This window comes from Nyctereutes procyonoides, unplaced genomic scaffold, assembly GCF_905146905.1.
Source record: "Nyctereutes procyonoides isolate TBG_1078 unplaced genomic scaffold, NYPRO_anot_genome, whole genome shotgun sequence".
NCBI lineage: Eukaryota > Metazoa > Chordata > Mammalia > Carnivora > Canidae > Nyctereutes > Nyctereutes procyonoides.
The window spans coordinates 51373035-51393906 of NW_026575121.1; the positions used below are offsets into that span (position 1 = coordinate 51373035).

The window sequence follows — 20872 nt, forward strand, 5'->3', positions numbered from 1 at the left end:
CATGACATTTCTCTATATTTGTGGGTGAAGCAATGCCATTTTGTTACATAAAGTTGTTTGATGTTTTGTAATATGCCTTCATATCAATATTTTATTCAATATGTTGTATTTGTGAATACAACAAATGGTATTAAACACAGAAACTGTACAATGCAGACAAACTCTTTGTATGTAAATTGAATAGTACATACCAACAGTTCTTGATACACAGGTCCCTACTACATGCAGTTCATCGGTGCTGTCCTCGTCCCATGCAACAGGTGAGACCAGACACAAAGGAAACGGTCTAATTTACAAATAACAAGGACCCGTTTGCAATATGTCTAAACATATATTAGAAGAAAGTATTTGACATCCATTCATAGGGATAAATGCCCTTAGAGACAACTCATATAAAAAAAACAAAACAGAGGTGCACATTTACATAAATCTCAGTCATTTACAAAAATAAATCTTGTCTTCATTTTAACCAATGAACAGCCTTGCAAGAAGGGAAAAAAAACAAACAAACAAAAAAAACAGTGAGTAGGGCTGATTGCCAAAAACAAATACGTGGGATTGTTTGATGTGTGTGTGTGTGTGCGTGTGTGTGTGTGTGTGTTGGGGCAAGCAGTGTCTATAAGCCCATCTAATTGGAATGTCAAGTTAAATAATTCAGTTTGCCACAGACTATAGAATACATGTCTTTCCTAAATAATTGGTTAGTGAAATTCATCTAATGGTTTTTAACTCACCCTGTTGAAAACGATAGGCTTTAAAATGCTGTCACAAGAAATCAAGAATGGTCGAAGGAATCACTTTGTTGTATTCATACTTTAGCATTATTGACAATAAATCTACTCAAACATTATGCTAACTTTTTATTTATTAAAATGAAATCCAATATGAAAATGAAATAAGCATAAACAGTTAAATTTATACTAAATCTTTAATCAGCTAAGCAGGCCAAAATTTTTTAATGCCGGGCAAGGGCTGTCATGGAGACTTAGGAACGCAGTGGCAAAATAATTTCCCAGGAAATAACAGTGCAGATGGGGGGGTGGGGGGGCTGGCGACTGGGTCAGCCTTCTGCATGGAAATAATCATAAGAGGCCAGTACATGATCCCACATATAGTTTTCTATAAATGAGGTTCAGTTTGGTCTCAGTTAACTCTTCTGAGGAGGAAACATTGAATTTTATTAAGTTATACACAGAGTTAACAAATATATTTCCAAACAGTTTCATCTTAAACATTTTGAAACTCTCCGTATCCCATAGCGAACGTTTTGCATGGTTTCTTCCTTGTGCAATCAACGATTCATGGCCTTTCTTAGCGGTTGTCTTCCCTAAGCTCGGACTTAGGCAAAAGGAAATTAAGAAAGCAAAATCAAACAAAAGCAAATCGATGGCGTGGACCAAAAACCTGATGTTTGGACGTGTTGGTTTGCCTTTAATTTGATCCAGGAGAATTCAACAGACTGCATTCTGAGCTCATGGCAAGGCACCTCTACCCCAGCTACTGGGCAACCGGGGCCCCAAGAAGCTGAGTTACAGGTATGGAGTGGTGAGATACACAGTACCTGACTCAGCATGCTGAGCTAAAAAAAATAGTTTTTCCTAATATGTCCAGTTTAAAAACTTGTCATTAAACACCAAAAATATTAAAGTCTAATTTTATAACTAACGTTTGCATTGCTGCTGCAGAAAAGAACACAACAGCCGCCTTGCCCATGCTCTGCTGAGTATGAGTGGAACGCAGCCAAAACCGGGGATGGCATTCAGTTCGGTTCATTAAAAACAGGTAGGATTATATCTGAAATGGATTTAGGTAGCGCAATTCTTGTAGGTTGTAATCACTGAATTTTCTTTTCTTTTTTTTTTCTTTTTTCCAAATAATGAGGATCAGTAGATGAAAAATGAACCTTAATCAGGCCTACAAGGCCTACAGAGTTCTTTGGACCCACTTTCTCAAAAACCAGTGGGTCTTGCTCGCTGGGCAAGGCAAATGTTACCATTACCAGTAAGCTTGTGATATGTATAAAACACACACACACACAAAGAAACTATAGGGGGGTGTCAAACACGTATCATAGAGAGCTTCCCCCCTGGGACTGTGTTTGACCCATTTCTCACCCCGGCAACGCCAACCTCAGGAGCACGGTATCTGCTACTGGATAGATCGTATATGTGTGTTTAATCGATAGTGGGAGCCGGAGACAACACTCTTAAATCTTTATAGATGCAATTTGTAATAATAGGTTTAGAAGGCTTCCTGATTCCCTGATCGCTCTCCGAACTAGGCCAACTGCAACATTTAAGATTTAGAGGAATACAATTCCTGCAAAAGGTCACAGACAGTGGCGCGAGCAGCCCTGTAAAAACGGGGAGAAGAGAAATCCATAATAGCACAGGTTTACAGCGTCTAACTAGAAATTACTCAATAGTATTCGTGTGCTACAAAATTGAACTTAAACATGGATTTCGCTGAAACAGGACTCAAAAAGGATTATGGGTAGCTGTCAGCAGGCAAGGTATCGAGTGTACTTGTGAAGTATGTCATTCACATGAAGTGTCACGGTCACAGAAAAGATATTAAAAAGGCATTCCATATCTGGTAGGGCATTCCATGGTCTGAGTTTAGCTGGTTATCCAGGTGTCTTCTTGTTCTGGGGGTGCAACAGGTTGAGATTTATCCACTTGCAACCAAGAAGTTCGAGACAGCCAAGAGCAAGCATGGGCTTACTTCCAGCTGCTCCTCAGCCACAGGAGCAGGAATGTCTGGCAAGGATAAATCACTCAACTGTGCTCAGGACGAGTAAGTCACAACACCTGTGAGGATCTGGCTATGTCGTCTTACTTTTGTTGACTGGTTTGCCTCCATTCATTATTGCAGACGCACTTGTGCTTTTACTCGGCGTCACCCCGGCCTTCGGGACCGTTTCTCCAACGTCATGCAAAGATGGTTCTCGGTACATGGCAACTGAGGACGGGCAGGAGGGCATGAAGAAAGGAGAGAAGGAGACATTATGTGGTTAGGTTCAACGATGGCCTGTCCTTATACACCTGTCCTGTCTTCCCCGGAGTAGAGCGACCCCGTGTAGAGGGAATTCCTGCATTAATGCAATAATTTCCCACCCCCCACCCCCAATGGAAATCACTTCCTTCACATTCTCTGGTTTATAGAACTAAAATATGTACATGGGTGTGGGTGGGTTTTTGTCTAAGACAGAAGGTTTAAATAGGAGCTACGGCCTCTTTGTGGGCCTCAGATATGAAGCATGCATGTGCATGCACGCACACACACACACAGTGTGGGGGACTCAAGAGCTCTTAACCTAGTTCTTTGGACAGGCTAGGAAAATTCAGACTTCCTTTCCAGGGCACACTGAAATCAACCCCTGAACCCCATCTTTTCATCCCCATCCATCTTTTCGAGTTCGGGTATGTACGCTCTGGATCATTACATTAGTTTTCTCACAAGTGGTTCAAAAGCAACATAATCACACTACCGTCAACTTCAAAGCTATCCCAAGCAAAGACCAAGAACTCACTTTCTTTAAGCCAGGGCCTCCTGGACCTCACTCCTTAGATCTCCTCTCCCTCAGTCTTGGAAACTGAAGGCATGTGTGGGGCATTTTGTATTCTTATGGATAATTTTCTGATACATTGTTAAAAAATAAGGCAGAAGCACAAAATGGCAAGAGGGCAAGTGGGACGGAGGTCCAGGTGAGCGCTGAGGGGTTGCCTGAGTAGCATCTGGCGGCACAGTTAATCACAACAGTTCGTGTGGCTTTTTGGAAAAGGACTCCAGGGAATCCTGTGCAAGGACACATAAGACAAACTGATGCTTGGGGGAAATTAGGTAAGTTAGAATCATCTGCCATCAGGAATGCTAGTTAATTAGAGTTGTCTAACCTGCTTTTTAGGCTTCAGAGTGTTTTATTTATAGGCTACTTTATGAGGAGACTCTATGTCTCGCCACGGTCAGGTGGGCGGACCTCTCCATGCCCTCTCCATGTTCAGGATAGTAGAACTCTACCTTGCGCATCGGCGCAGCATGTGGATTTTCAGGAGCACACAGGTTTGAAAGTGCATGTGTACAGCAGACCTGTAGGAAATGACTCCGCAAGGTACTAAAAGGGATTAGTCCAAATCCTCGAAGCGCTTTCCAGTCTCTCACTCCCACTACTAATTCAATTAGGAGACAATAGCATCCGAGCATTAACCTTGATTATCCATGTGGTGAAGTTGTGTAAGAGATATGAATGCCCCAGAGCATCGATAATTAATCAAGTACCTAATTTGCCCTAATGTTTCCAATCATATAATTTACATCCTGTATGGGTTTTGAAAGTTTGAAATTAATCTTCTTCTATAAATTACGCTAGGTGATAACCCCCATCATTATAATACCCCCTTAGGTGTTTTTAGGGTGCTTCCATCTGCTAATTATTTGAAAATACTATTTCTCTCTGCCTGTTAAAGTCCATGAATGCACAACACACACATACACACAACTGTTCAGTGTATGATTCAAACACCACGTGATATTATTACACATATCTCAGTCTCTGATATTTCCTGCTAGATAAACAAAAATAGCTGGTCTCCAGATTTTGCCTCAGTTAAGAGACAAAAAGGCCCTTTTGGTTCTCATTATGTTTATGCAATTAGGAGATAAGATTTTAGAATTTAGTTAGTTCATATCTGTTCACATTCAAAACAAAAGTTAATGTAAAGAGACAGAGCAAGGTGGCAAATAAACAAGATTTTTATAGTACTGCTATGGACTTAGTTTTCAAATGTTTCACTTGCATCTGAATATTGATGAGTCTGATGGTCTCGATGCCTGCAAAAGAGTAAGGTCAAATCACAGAGGTGTTATTTTGGAAGAACATCGAAACCCTCTACTTTCTTATTTCTCCTCTAACTGCCTTATGATCTATCATATGATGAGAATTATTCACCATATTTCAGATTCTGGCATAATTTTTCCTTTCTTAGATAGGCCCCGGTGGCTAACTGCATAGGTTTCAATGGCTTGTTTTATAGGCAAATTTAGTTAGGGGGTAATAAACCACTATTGTTGAAATTAGAAAGATGCTGTTAACCAACAAGAGTGGTTTTCCAAACATAGGTAAACTGAAAGCTGAATTTAAAATCCACAAATAACTAACAATCAACCTTTAATATTTTGAGTATCTTATTCCTATATAGAGAAGATGGATTATAAAACCAATACACATTTTCTCTTGATGGCTAAACCTTTCCTCTAGAAAGAAAAAAACAAAAAGAAAATCAAACTAAGTTAGATGAAAGTATTATAGATCTGGTTTCCCGTGGAAGGTAAACAAAAGTATTTGAATAGACAGCACTTTTGAAATGCCTCAATATTAATTTTTTTGTAGTTCTCGAATATTACATAGATAAAGTAAATGGCACTTCTGGCTTCTGAAACCTTAGTGAGAAAGGTGAAGTTTCTGATTAATTAGCAACACTTTATAGCCTGCTCTCTGGGAATCCGATCAAAGTGAAAGTGAAAGCTTCATTGTTTACAGATGAATATAAAAGACGGTAGTGCCACACCTAAGTTTACAAACAAATATACAGCTGGAAGGGAGATATGTGACATCAACAAGCTCTTTAAAGGCCAATCAATTAACTCTTCATTTTCTGTAATTAGAATAATTCACAAGTATGGGATTACTTTCAGCTAGATATCATCAAAATGGGCAAATACTTGTATTCCATAATTTTCAAAACTTAGCTATATATGTATATATGTGACATATTTATATAGTACATCAGTCTGTGTATATGCATATGGGGGTACATAATAGGCATATGTATATGTGTATATATTTATAAACACACATATACATATACGGTAAAGTGTACAAATCTTAAATTCATAACTAAAGTAGACATCTGTGTGACAACCACCCAGATCAAGATATGGAAATTTTCCAGCATTCCATAAGGGTTCCTTGTGGTCAATGTAGAGTTAGCAATGCGGAAAATAAATGTGGAATAAACTGAAAGAGATGTTGTTCACATAACACCCACCTTCCAATGGCTTGGGTAGAAAATGAGCTGCTGGTTTGGTTTTCTTTACTCTGTTTCCTTTCATTACTTGCCCTTCCTTATTCAATCCCAAAAACCAGGCTCTACCAGATTCCTGTTGTCTGTATAGCATAGACGAGTAGATTACATAATAGTTTTCAAAAACAGATTCTTTAAACTTGCATTCAGGGGTAAAAAGTTCCTGTCGAGAAAAGAGGAACAAAAGACAGTTAGAGAAAAGAATGGGAGTTTCCTTGAACTTTTTCTTTCTTCTTCCAGAAACTTGTCTGCCAGGCTCAATGAGTCAGCCCTTGGGCAGTGATGACCAGCCGCACCTCATCCTGCATGCAGTATTTGTGCACTTTTTTTTTCAATATACAACAAGTAGAGAAGAATCTGATATTACCCAGAATATATACATAGGCAAAAGTATGCATGCCCTTTAGTAAGAAGATAAGAGACATGCGCACTTAGAACAGTCTTGTTGAAACAGAATACAGTTCAAGCAGAGTATAACCAGAAAAAGCACAACAAAGTAGCATCATATATTCACCATAGGCTAAACAAAAATAAAATATATGCTTATGGTACTTGCTCATCTATTTTCAGTATTTCTGTAGGAATAATTCTATGCTGCCCTGCTATTTGCTAAGCCATGCTCCGGATCACTGATATGATAGGGCAATATGTTTTACCTACAAAGAGGCAAACCAAAACCCCAAACTAAAACCATGAAGATCAGCTGGCACACAAGCTAGCCACCGCTGCAGCTGAGGCTGGATGTTGTGTTAGCTGGTTGTAGTGACAGGAGCTGGAAATAATGACCTAATTCCATGCTTTGGAGCCCCACTGGAATTCTTGAAGAGAAACATCAAAAGCTGCCCTGACTGCAATCCACCCGGCTTTTCTGGAAAGGGCAACATGAAATAAGTGCCATGGCACTCAATGCCAGGATCCCCAGTGAGGAGCAGCACAAAGCTTACTACTTTATGATTATCATTAATGACATAAATATTCATAGGTGACTTTAACAGACTTCTAAACTTTACCTGACAAAGGCATTTCTGACAGACTTCTATTAAAAGTGATTTAAAAATTCACCCTACCTGGTTATAGATATGGAGGCCACTTGTCTTTGTGGCTATTTAAATAGTTCAATATTGTACTATCATATATATACAAAATACGGATGCAAAACAGAGCTTTCTTGGCACCGATCTTCTAAAAGAATGACAGTACTTGAAAAAAATTTCACCTTAATAGATCTTTATGACTACAGGAAATAACCTGCTTTTTCCCCTTTTAAAATATTATTTTCTATACACATTCTGAAAAACACATCATTTAGGGACTAAAAATAAAACTTGTCAGAGTTAAAGTTACGCTAACCGTAATAAGGAATGTGACGTTATTGCATGTAGAAAGGTTCTTTCAGTATTTCCCATGAGAGTCTGAATTATCAAATGATGTCTCTTGCAAGATGCAATTTATTCAGAGTGCCCCATTGCTTTAATTCACTGAGAGCTAATAGTTTTCCAAGGGGAACAGGTTTTGTTAATGGCAGACACTTCTCATGAAAAAGATAACAGATCCAGTGATTAATTTGATGAGATCAAAAGTAGCCAAAAGATGGGCTTAAACACTCCCAATGGAATTTATGTGGGCCTTCATTTCTTCTAGATGATGCTAGCTCAGGTTTGAAGATCCCATCTAAATAAATGTTCTGGCTTTCCACTAAATCCTATTTTTCCAAGTATCTTTCCATTACTTCTCTTACTAATAAACAACAGTCTCAGTGAGTTAATCAGGCCATGCCTCAGAGGGAAGATTCACAAAAGGGTGCATGTTCACACATTTGTGGCAAGGAAAATAGAGTGGAATGCTATAAATCTGACTTGTCCTCAAAAGACTAATAAATATAACATATTGTTTGAATGTGCACTTCTATGACAAACAGATGAGACTTCAGTGTGTCACTTGTCTTTTATTGAGACAGGCCAAGGCATCCAAGCATATTATTTACCAGTTAAAATTCATCTCAGAACCAGCTGGGAGTGGACTGTAAAAAAAGCTGACCTGGTAGGTCACTGCAGGGTCAGAGGAGCTGGCACCTGCCTTCTGGGATAGCAGGTCTCTGCCCAGAGCCTGGATCACCATATTGAGGGGATCATTGACTGACCTTTACCTAGGGACACCAGGGCCTCTGGCTCTGGAAAAGCAGTTCTACAGAGTAGTCAAGCCTTATTCCCATCTGATCCCCATGTAGGAGACATGAAGAATGCTGTTGGCACTACTGTCAGCAAATGAGACATGCATGGTCTTTTCTCTGAATGGCAGATGAAAGAGAATGAAGACCCTAGGTGTGGAAGGACATCTGACACTAAGTCTTTTTAGATAAAATATCTGCCTCTTGGGACCCTGAGGAAGCCATCTCACATCCCCCTTCTGGGAGCTGGGCCAGTGACTTCACAGTTGCATGGATAGGAAGGTAGATTGGAGAAATGTGAAAGGGTCTTGGACCCTCTGATAATCACATAGACTTCTTATGAACATGAGGTAGACATGCAGACCTCCCTTCTTGAAAAAAAAGGGAATAATGCCATAGCCCAGTTGGTATTTTACAGACACATACCTGTTGTCAATGCAGAGCCTGGTTCTGAGGCATTAGTAACACTTATACACTGATGTATTGAAGCCCAATCTCTCGCAAAATGAACCAGAAAATTGTACAACATACATACATATGTGTTCACTTTAGGAAATAGTATTAATATAATTATCAAGGACACACAAAGTAAGAAGAGAAATATCACCAGAATTATGACATGTTGTTAAATTGAGTTCTGAGCCTCCTGGTAGCCCAGATGGAAGTAGAAAGAGTATATGTTCTAAAAATTATATAAGAGAGTAAATCTTTTCTTTTTCTCGGGACTAACTTCTAAAAGGTATTTCCTTGCAAGGAAAAAGTGTCATTGAGCAAATGAACAAAACATAACACATAAACTTCCATGCTCTTGATAATAACTGTACAGTTAACATGGTCAGAGCTTTGTGTCTGAATCCCACAATATGTTTCAGGGCGACACAGTGAAAAGTCCTCTGGGTGGACATTGTCATTGATGAGATTCCCTAGGGGACATGTGCCCAGCATGGGTCACAAAACTCAATGCCTCTACTGACCAGGTGGACTCAAGAGTGAGGCAGGTTGCTATGATCATGGCACCATTATGAGGCTAAATGTCCTCTCCCTCCTCAGGCTCAGTGTTGATGAGAGACAGTTTTAGAAAAGAAAAGCCTTAGGTCTTTAGAGAAGTCTGGTTTTCCAAAGGGAATAAGGAAATCAGGTTTCCTATAAAATTTCCTTTTAATGGAGGCAACCACTTCTTAGTTCTTTGTTTTTGATGTTGTGTAGACCGAGGGCCAGAGATGGGGCCCCTGAGCCCGCAGTTTGAGACCTCCAACGTTGAAGGAGCCAAAGTACTAAAGAAAGAAGGAACCCCAGGTGGCTTAGCAACGCAGCCCTAACCTACCGTATGGTTTTGATACATTTGAGTAATATGATGAGTGTGCCAGTGAAATGCTCTAAAACCGGCAGTGATAATATGAGAATGCTTATTTAAATTTAAGCTTAAATATAAACTCTCAGAAACTGGCAAAATCAAATAGATATGGAGTTTCATGTGTCTTTTCCTTGGCTTGCCTGCCTATATTTAGAACCCCTGATACCACAACAAAACAGCAGTTGAGTTCCAGCAGAAGCTTCGATATTAATTTGTATCATTGCCAGACTAAATAAACCACTCACAGAATAGAAAAAACAGAACAATTAGACAAAAATTTCATATCTCCTTTTATCTTGTGGTGGTTCTGAATTAAAAGCACCATCTGTGGTACTTTAACAGTAGGGGCAGCATTCCTTTTCTGAGAGAAATGCCTTTGTTTAGGAAAATAATCTGATGGGCCATTTGCATGTACAAAGTAAGGTTTCTGGGTTCAGGTGGAAAGGAGAGGGTGGAGGGAAGGGAAGGCCCATGTTCCCTAATCCATAACTAGTGAATAGCTACAAACCCAGATGATTCACGATAACCTAACCTAAGAATGAAGAGTGACCCTGAGGATCTAGGTCAGTGGTCCAGCAAACTATATACACTAAGGGCCAGAGAGAACTGCTGACCTGTTCTTGTAGCTTGCACTCCAAAGTTCAGGGCTGAATTGTTGAGACAGAGGTTGTATGGCCTACAAAGACTGCAATGTTTGCTCTATGGTGATTTGCCAAAAAATTTGGCCAACTCTGATCTAAGGTAAATTTTGAGGACTTCCCAACCAAGATAAATAGAGAGGGGCTGCTCATCTAATTTCAAATTACTAAAGAGCTAAGTATTCCCAAATTGAACTTGGATCGTACTTATTTTCATGTATACAAATGTGAACGATTTGAATCAGAATTTCATGAGTTTCATCCCTGGAAATGTCCATACTGTGTGTTACGAGCCAGAGTTTCTGATAAGGATACACAAGTAGTAACCTGCAAATTCCTTTAGTCCTGGAATCATCTAGGACTAAATGAAAATTTACATTTTGGTTAATTGTTTGCCTACCACCACCACCATCACCTCCATTGTTTCAAAAGGAAAATATAAAAGCAAGAATTCCAGATAAATTTACAGCATTTATTAGAATATAAAGCAAACCTAAAATAGATTAAAAAGGGAGGGTAGAGAAATATTCAACATATACTAGCAAATAGCATACAACAAATGCACAATAAGTAATTGCTGTTAATATTATATTAACCTCTATATTTCAGAGTCATCAAAAAGCTCACTCCCCTCCCATTAACATCTCAGTAATGATTCTGATGCTGAACTTTGGAGTATCTCTCCCCAGGCTCAAACTGAGAGAAGGAGGAGCCTTAGATTCCAAGTTCTTCCTTGAAGAACAGTAACAAATCATAAAGGTTTCTGCAAAACTCAGAGAAGATAATAGAGTTGCAAAATGATTTGTAAGCTATACATTGAGTTGTAGATTATAGTTATATTGATAGTTATATGTATAAGCTATACATAGAATTGCAAAGTGCAACTGGGATGTTCACTGCTATTATGGACAGGGAAGTAGTGATGTAATTATTCCTTCCAGGTTTCAACTTAATAGACATTCCTATTTACAGGAATCCCAAAGACCCATTTAACCTGAATTCTCAGTTTTTTTTTCCTTTTGTACTCTTCAGAGATGTTACCTACTAGAATTTATCCTGAGGTCAGCCTCTGCTGACCCATTATCTCATTCTCCTTCACCTTCTATAGTTTCAAAATCAATGGTATGCTTTAATGATACTGCTCTGATGCTACCCAGCTATTTTTTTAATTTTTATTTATTTATGATAGTCACACACAGAGAGAGAAAGAGAGAGAGAGAGAGAGGCAGAGACATAGGCAGAGGGAGAAGCAGGCTCCATGCACCTGGAGCCCGACATGGGATTTGATCTCGGGTCTCCAGGATCACGCCCTGGGCCAAAGGCAGGCGCTAAACCGCTGTACCACCCAGGGATCCCGCTACCCAGCTATTTAAAAAGAAATGCAGAATACCCTTAAGATTACATATAAGGGAAAAATGTTCTGACCTTTTAGTAGAATTAATAGTCGTGAATTTGAAGACAAGACAGAATTTGTATTTAACACTCAAAAGCAGGCAATTGAGTTGACTAATGTATTTATCTGAAACTCTCCATAATCAAATATTCATAATGTATTCATAATATTAGACTATGACTGGTGCCCACAGGAAGAAAAAATTAGTCAATTGTTTGTGCATGTGCTTCAAACTAAAGCATAATTATATTTGTGTTTAAGAGACAGCTTTCATTTGATTACAGGACCCAGTAGTTTGAAGTACATTCTCACTGACAAAGCAGTGTCTCCAGTACTTATATTTATAGGTCCAGAAGCTGTTACCTAAGTAGTTTCTGAACTACAGAAAAAAACCATAAATGAATACATTTTCTTTTTTCTTTTTTTTTTGCCAGGAAAGATACTATTTGACATTTAGAGATACTATAAATAAATAAAGAGATTTATCTTAGATATAGTAATTGGTTTGTTTATTAAATATATTTTAAAATTTATATTATATTGAATAAATATTTTCTTTTTAAGACTTATTGACATACTTTAGAATTGTGGCAAGAACATTATTTATTGTAATGATTAAATATTAAATAATTTGATCATTTATTATATAACTATGTATTTTTATATATTTTCATATATATTATATATACATATGTAAGAATCTTTAACCATACAAAGGGGGAATATATGTATCTCCTTGCTATTCAAGGATTGAATAGCAACTTATTCACCTGGGAATTTGTCAGAGAGGCAGAATCCAGGCCCCGTTGCAGACCTACTAAATCAGAATTTGCATTTTAATAAGACTCCAGAAGATCTATATGTACTTTAGAGCTCGGGAAGCATTGGAATATGTTCCTATTACCATTGATAATTTAATAAATAATCACAAAATTTTAGATAATATCAAACTGATATTAATCACAGGCTTGTTACTATTTCTTAACATTAATATAAAATTTATTAAATCAAGAAAATGGAAACAAAAACATGAAGTATTTACAGCACATCTTTAAGTAAGAAATTTTGAGATTATAAATAAAAATATGTGCCAACTGGTTCTATAATGTTAAGTCTGTTTTCTCTAGAATACAGACATGGATAAATTTCTAAAATAATAATGCTTATAACATGAACAGATGGTATCACTGCTATAAATATTAGCAAAAACCTTACAAAATAAATATGCTTAAGAAAGTATTGATACAACCATTCACCATCCTCACACATCTGTCAGTACACAACAGTGAAATCTTCAACATAATAAGGATGACAATAATAATAATGTTAATAACTTTTGCTAATACTTAAATTATATATACTCTACACCAGGCACTTTACATAATCAATTAATTTAATCCTCACTATAATTCTATGGGATTGGTGCTATTATCATCTTCATGTTAGAAATGAAGTAATTGATCATAGAGAGTTAGTTTGCCCAGATACATTTATTTTCATCAGGTAAATACATTTAATGATTCCTACTCATTTCATATTACTCAGCTGAAAATATTTACTGTCTTAGATATGTAACTAATTGTAAAAATGGCCTGTATTCTTCACCCTCTCCTAGACCTTTAGTATGTAATTTGACATGTCCTCCCACTATCAAGGTGAGGAAAGCAGAGTTTTGACAAACACTTGTGCACCTGGGCTTGCCTTTTCCACTCCTGCATAGCCATGGCAGCATGCTTAGGCTAGCCTGCTTGAGGAGAGACATAGGGGAGAAAACGTCAGCTGTTTCAACCTAAGGTAGCCTATTTCCAGACACACGATCAAGTCCCGCCTGAGATCTACAGAGCTATTTAGTTAAATTCCACCTGACTCCACACACACTTAACTGTTACATGCCACATTATCTCTTGTGTTTGTTATGTGGTTACAGAAAGGCAATTGATAACTGATACAGATAATTGCTAATTCAGCTGAATTACTACTTCCACTAAACCACAGAAAATATGTGTCTTATCTGCTGAACTTTATATCTATGCCTACATATGGAAGAAAATAAAATGGAAAACCGTAATGAATGATATATGCTATCATACTGGCATAGGTGACACATATCTCTATATAATTGTGAGGGAATTGTAAATTCTTAAGAGTGTTAAAAAAAACAAAACAAGCAAACATAGGTATTCAAAATGAATCTCTTCTCCCCTTCACCCAGCCTGTATACAACTTTTTCCCCCATTGATCAATTAAAGAAATACTGAACAAAACAGAAATTGGGTTGGCTGCCATCTGTTGCTAATCATCCCCCTAGAAAAACACAATCCATGGCTGTTGAAAATTCCCCAGGAAAGGGTTGGAATGAGATGAGGGTGTTATAGTGGGCGGTGTTGTTGAGTAAAACCTGAGCTCTCAGATCTAGTGTGTTCTGCTGTTTTGTCACACATGAGCTTCCCAATGGTGCACTTCTCCAAGATACATAGGGTCAAATGCTAACTGTACTGAACTCGGGTTAAATGGGAAATGTAAAACTGATACTGTTTTATGTGAAGGGAATCAGACTGAATTACGTCATCAAATCCAGAAAAAGTGCTGCTACAAGTTTTAAAAATTTTCCTGGATGATCTGAGTGAATGAAGTCAACGGGTAACACATGCACACAGTGATATATGCAAGTTTCTTGGTCTGACAAATACTAAGAGACTTCACCAAAACTGAGATTAGTGACGTCTCTAAGTCAGATTATCGGAGCTGCTTCATCCTCCGTTTTAAGGATTTTACAAATGCAGTTAGTGATTTGTACTTTTGTTACAGGAGAAAGATCAAATGAAGCCCATGTTACAGATACATAAATTAATGATGACAATGTCAGTGAACGTTTTAGAACATTTTAAAAATAGTGTTATCTCATTCGAAAGTTAAATAATAGAATATGTTATATAGTCTCCATCATAATACATGGTTCAGGACCCTGTGCCCAACTACAAATTGTTTATTCCCTGTCTGCAACAAAACAAGTGCAGAAATTGAACAAAAACATTTATTAGCCTCTGCAGCAATTTAAGAGTATTTTTAAATACCTTTTGGTTGTAAAAACTAAAAATCCTGAACTTTTGTTTTGTCTTTTAAAAAATGGTTTTCTAGTAATTTAATGTTCTTATATTTTGTGAAAGTATCTCTCTGCAAAAGATTGAAAATTAAAAGAAAACGATTGTTCTTACCACTGATGTCTAGGGAATCTTGCTTTATTATAGATTGGGTTAGATGTGAATATAAATCTAATTAAAGGAAAACTAAAGTGCATCTGAGTAATAATTAACATTTATTTATTTATCAATATATGCCAGTCACAATGCTAAATGCTTTTACATGCATGATCTCATTTTATTCCTTTTAGCAAAGGATGGCATTAAATTTAAGCATCTTTTTTTTTTAAAAAAAAGATTTTATTTATTTATTCATGAGAGGCAGAGAGAGAGAGAGAGAGGCAGAGACACAGGCAGAGGGAGAAGCAGGCTCCACGCAGGGAGCCTGACGTGGGACTCAATCCCGGGTCTCCAGGATCACACCCTGGACTGAAGGCGGCGCTAAACCACTGAGCCACCTGGGCTGCCCTAAAGTTAAGCATCTTAGTAAGAGTTTATGCAGAGTAGGGTTTCATCCTCAGCTGTCTAAGTCACCACTAGTTATGCCACTGGTCAACCCAATATAGTTCTAAAAGGGAATTAAGGAAAGAAATGTGACTTGATAACAAATAGAGCAACCACAAGGCAAATTAAAACAGTTTCAGAACAAATTTTCTCCTTCAATGAATGACCCTCAAGAAAGGACTAGAAAAGATTATTGAGTACATTTAGATAAATTACTTAAAAATTATCAGCTGTAACATTTATTTTATTCTTAACTTATTTCATTACTTTTCCCTAATGTTTCCACAGTGTTACGATTTAACTGGGACTTGGGCCTGCTCTGGTCCTTCAGGTATCATATATACCTGAAAGAAAATAAAGAAATACAGAGAGGTAGCATTTAAGAAATAATATTGCACAATTAAGGGCTTCCAAGATAACTGGGGGGTGGGGTGGGACAAACAACAAAACCTGTGTTCCCAGAGTCAGGGTACCACTAGCCAGGGTGAGGGTGTGGGTCAGGGAAGGAGTGCAACAAAGATATCCCTGAATCAGACAAAAGCTGTGGAAGATACTCAGCTCTTTTACATTCAACTAGACAAAGATATTATCACTGATGGTAGCAAATATTTTCAACTCATTGCACTAGAATTTTTGTTAGACAAAAGCAAAATTTGCTGTGCAAAAAAAATTAATTTTTAAGTTGATGTAGTTAGAATAGAGGTATTCAGTATTTTGTCATGTCATACCAAACCACACCTGGTTGCTTTATCTTCCTTCATCATCATGTTCTTTCAACTCCATGTCCTTGTTTTCACCAGTTTTTCTTCCACTTAACTCCCTGAACTGTATTTTAATACTATTTCTATGACTCTACAAGCTTCTCTCTTTAGGCTAAATTCTACATGCATCTGCAAGCTTTTTCTACTTTCCTTTCTTTAAACTCCATTTAAATGCTTAAGTTAGACCTTTCCATTGAACTTTTTTTGGTATTAAGTGTATGTGTTGTAGACATTTCCTAATAAAATATCCTAGTCAGAACCACTTACTTATATAAACTAAAAAGCAAAGTAAATCAAACAATCAAGAGTACTGGTTTATACAACCTTTAAAATGCAAGCTTCCATAGAAAAATGAAGGAACTATAAGCAGGTTTACAATACTCCTAAAATGCCATATTTACTGAATAACAGTTTATATTGAGCTTTATGATTTTCAAAGACCATTCACACATACTTTGTTTGATTCAATAATGCTGTTAAAAATGCTGTCAGAAGAAAAAATAGCATTATTTCATGTCACAGATGATGATTTTGAGTCTCAGAGAGCACAAGTCCCAATAAGCAATGGATGAGATGTATTTCTTTCCGTCCATGTGATAATTTCCGTACATCATGCTGCTACTTAGCAAATATTTATTAATAATAACAATGCTAAAAATACAGAGCAAATTGAAAGGATTTATTTTTTTTTCTCCAGAGTATCCAATGAATCATCTTGAATCAGAAGTCAGGATCTGATTAGGAGTCACCAACACTGAATGTATAGAACACAGAATAAGTCCACATTGTTTTAAGATGAAAACCTGAGGATTCTTTTCTCTTGATTTTGTTTAAGTAGCTAGTAATGCAGCAGATATGATTTCCCAGATTCCGGTAACAACTTGTTCAATGATTCCAAAGGTTAAAGGGTGAGGACAAACATCAAAAAACAAAGAGAGACACCAGAAAGGTAAGAAGAGAGACAGTATCTTCCAGGGAAGCAGAGGACCCAAGGAAACTGTCAACTTATGATTAACTTACTCTACCTAGATGAAGTGGGCCTACCGAAGTGGGCCTGCTATCCATTTAATTCTAAATTAGCACTGAATTATTTTCATGTAGTATCATGAAATGTTACAGGCATTAGTGAATTACACTGTCTTATTTTCTAGGTTGTTGGTTTAGAATATAACACTATGAAAGGGGAAAAATTATATATGGCAAAAAAATATCTACCACTATAAGTCTTAAATTTCCTGTTTCAGCTATGAGCTAATAGATTTGAAAAGCTGTGTATTGTGAACACATAGAAATAAGTTTCCATTATTCAACACTTAATGATACCCAAAAATCATGCATCCATTTATCCTATGAAAATTTAGTGAGTTTCTAGTATTTGCCAATCACTGTTCTTAATCTTGAGACATAACAATGAGCAAAAATTGGTACAGTCTGTCTTCCCGTGGAGGATACAGTCTAGTAGAGGAGATCAGATAGTTGCACTAATTATTATGTCATCATAAAATAAGACAAGTTCTTATAAAAAAAAAAGGATGATTTCTCTGAGAACATATAACAAGTCAAATCTGACCTTGCCTGTGTTGGTAATACCAGAAAAACATTACACTCTGAGCTTAAATCTGAAACATCATTATGAGTTAACTAGGTTTAGAGCAAAGTGAAGAACATTCCCAGAAAGGGTAGTATCATGTGCAAAGCTCTGGGGCAGGAGCAGAGACAGATCATTTGAAGGATAAAATGAAAACTGTGAAATTGGAAGGCAGAGTGTGAAGGAGACAGCAGGAAAAGTTAAAATCTGGGGGCTAGGCATGAACCAAACCAGATGGTCATGGTCAGGTTTTGGTCTTTCTCCCTAAACTATGGGAAGATATTAAAAATTTGTATGCAAGAGCATGCCACAGTCACTTAGGCATTTGGATAGACCACTCAGGCCAAAGTCTGAAGAATGGAAAAGAACAGAGTCGTTTTGGATACAAAAACGCTGAATTGTCTACTGCAGTTCCAGGAAAGGCCATCGCCAGTGGAGAGAAAAGGGCAGATTTGAGAAGTTTTTAGGAGGTCAAACAGCCAGTACTCTGTGATTGTACATGGCAACGAAGGGAGAAAGAGTGTCAAGCACAATGTTCAGGTTTCTTGCTTGTGGAACTGGCTGACATTTGGTGTGTGTTCTTGCTGCTTCTGAAAGGTCAGACATTCCAGTTTTGTATTCTTGGGGAAAAATTAAGTTTATGTGTATAATATAAGTTTACATAGTGCTTTGTCCTTTTATAGACTATTATTTCTAATATTTATTGGGAAATTTTCCACAATGTTGTGTTTTAAGTTTTTTCTAAAGTAGCCCGCATGCATGTATGCATGTGTGTGTGTGTGCAGGTGTGTGTATGTGTTTTCAATTCCATATTACATTACAAAACTTAATGCATTCCTAAAGCAAAGAGAAATTACAGTTGAGGAACTATTATTAGTTTCAGAGCAAATGGAATTGGATGAGACAGACTGAAATTTGTGGGCGACAGTCCCTTAAATTTTTTACAGTTTTATTTCTTTTTAAAAAGTCCCAGTCAACAAACAAAATGGTTCCCAGATTACCACTAAAACAAAGAGGATGATGGCCATCATAGACTTCCAGGTCAAGGGTGGAAACATTTACAAAAGGTTTATCTCATAAGTTTCCTGTGGTGGAAAAACTATTCTATTCCCAGTGAATTTAATATATAAGGATGACCCAAAAATTGCCAAAGGAAGTTAAATTTGTGACTTTTTCAGGTTACTATGAAATACAGTTATTCTTACCAATGTTGGGGCAGGCTTGTTCCCTTAGTAGCTATTATTTATCAATCATTCATGAACTCACATAACTCTTTTTAAAATGATTTTCATCTTTATTTGGTGTTACAGTAAAACAACAACAACAGAAATTCCATCAGTGTATCCCTCCCGCCTTCATTAATCTATATACTTGATAGTATACTTGCACATTTATCTCTCTAGATTGAACTGGATAAGCTTTTAGGCCTGGTTTCATAGATTAGTTCTTCCATTCACTCAATCAGACTATTGGCTGTTGCAACTAAAAAAGCCAAGCAAATGGTAGGCCCTCTGAGAAATTTCAATAAAAATTTCAATTTTATTGAAAATAAATTAACAAGTATCACTATACCTTGTTACAAAGCCCCCATGAGCCTGACCCTGGGGGGACAGTGTGCTCCCTGAGCCATCACAATATAAACATACAATATAAACATAGAAAGATAATTCAATTGATTAAGCATTAAGGAAGTGGTTTGAATCAGATCAATAAATTTGAATGTAGGTGCATTGAAGTCATTGGGAGAGAAAAGTACAGATGAAAGCCCAGTGATCAGTGATCGTTGTGCACAGACCCCCTAAGTATAGCAGGGGTTAAGGTCAAGGATTTGGAAACTGAATAAACCTGGGTTAGCTCCTACCCTGGCCTCTTAAGTATCTTGGAATCTTGGAAAAGTCACTGAACATCCAAAATAAAATACTTACCTCTATGGAATTATTAAATTGGAAACAAAATCAGCATAGTTTTGGGGCAAAGTATATACTCAATAAGTGCTAACTACGGCTTTTATAAAAAGACTAAGGATGAAGAGAATTGTAATAACGTCTAGCAGAATTCATATAACTCTGAGGGAGATGAAAAAAAACAAATTCAGATCTGTATATCAATCATGGAATTGTGCAAATGGAAACAATGATCTCATTGTTGAATGAGGAAATTTCAAGGCACTATTTGGCTCTGCTAGACAGTCCACAAATGGAATACATAACCACACTTAAAAATAATTGAGATGGTAAATTTTATGTTATGTGCCTTTTTTTAACCACAAACAAATATAAAGATATAAAAGAAAAAATAAATTTTATCGTACTATCTCAGTGAACAATATCCAGTGAATTCTCATGCTGGTAGGGTCAAATTGTATACATTTGTGTTTTGTCCATGTAAATATACACAATAAAGAGTTGCAGTGTGACAGATGTGTCTGAAAACCTTTATGACTTTTCTTTTTTTTTTATTTTTATAAATTAATTTTTATTGGTGTTCAATTTACCAACATACAGAATAGCACCCTTTATGACTTTTCAAAGTAGAGTTATACTTGTCCTTACTTCACAGAGACATTTGAAAATATGGCCCCACTAGGAGCTTCCTATCAGATTTTTAAAAGAGATTTTATTTATTTATTCATGAGAAAGAGAGACAGAGAGAGGCAGAGACACAGGCAGAGGGAGAAGCAGGCTCCATGCAAGGAGCCTGACAGGGGACTCGATCCTGAGTCTCCAGGATCACGCCCTGGGCTGAGGCGATGCTAAACCGCTTAGCCACCCAGGCTGCCTGCTTCCTATCAGATTTTTTAAAAATTAAAAAAATAAAAAATAAAAAATTGTGAAGTGTTGTGAAATGATTAAAAGATGAATACTGAGGTTGATATCTATGGACAGAGAACAAACAATATGTAGAGATTTTTATGCTCACCTTGTCTTGAGTACATTATGTAGCTAAACCCATAATTGCCAGCATGGAAGATTTCAAAATCCTTGCTGACATATAGCATCTGACTGTATTTAACTATATAATATATACAGAATAACAAAAACTCCAGGATGAGCTTACAATTTCTTTCAAAGATGAAAATAAATGGCAAATTACAAAAAAAATCAAGAAATAAGACATATACGAACATACATATTTCAAGGGAAGGTTCAGATTTTGAGGGATGGGTTTTGAATATGAAGAGTGACAGTCTGTATAATACCAAGAAGGAGACTAAATGGAAAAACTAGCTGGTGTGAGAGGGGAC

The 20872-nt window shown here is 37.0% G+C and overlaps 1 protein-coding gene across 3 annotated transcripts in view; it reads right to left on the bottom strand.

The window, feature by feature from the left end:
* Positions 1-367: 367 nt before the first annotated feature.
* Positions 368-20872, bottom strand: part of FGF14 (fibroblast growth factor 14) — a 613348-nt gene continuing 592843 nt past the window's right edge. For all 3 annotated transcript variants that reach the window (XM_055335925.1, XM_055335922.1, XM_055335924.1), the window contains 2 exons: positions 6048-6246; positions 368-2961 (listed from right to left, as the gene is read on the bottom strand). In XM_055335925.1, coding sequence (XP_055191900.1) covers positions 2825-2961; positions 6048-6246 — 336 coding nt within the window. In that variant the 3' untranslated portion in view covers positions 368-2824. The remainder of the gene's footprint in view (positions 2962-6047; positions 6247-20872) is intronic.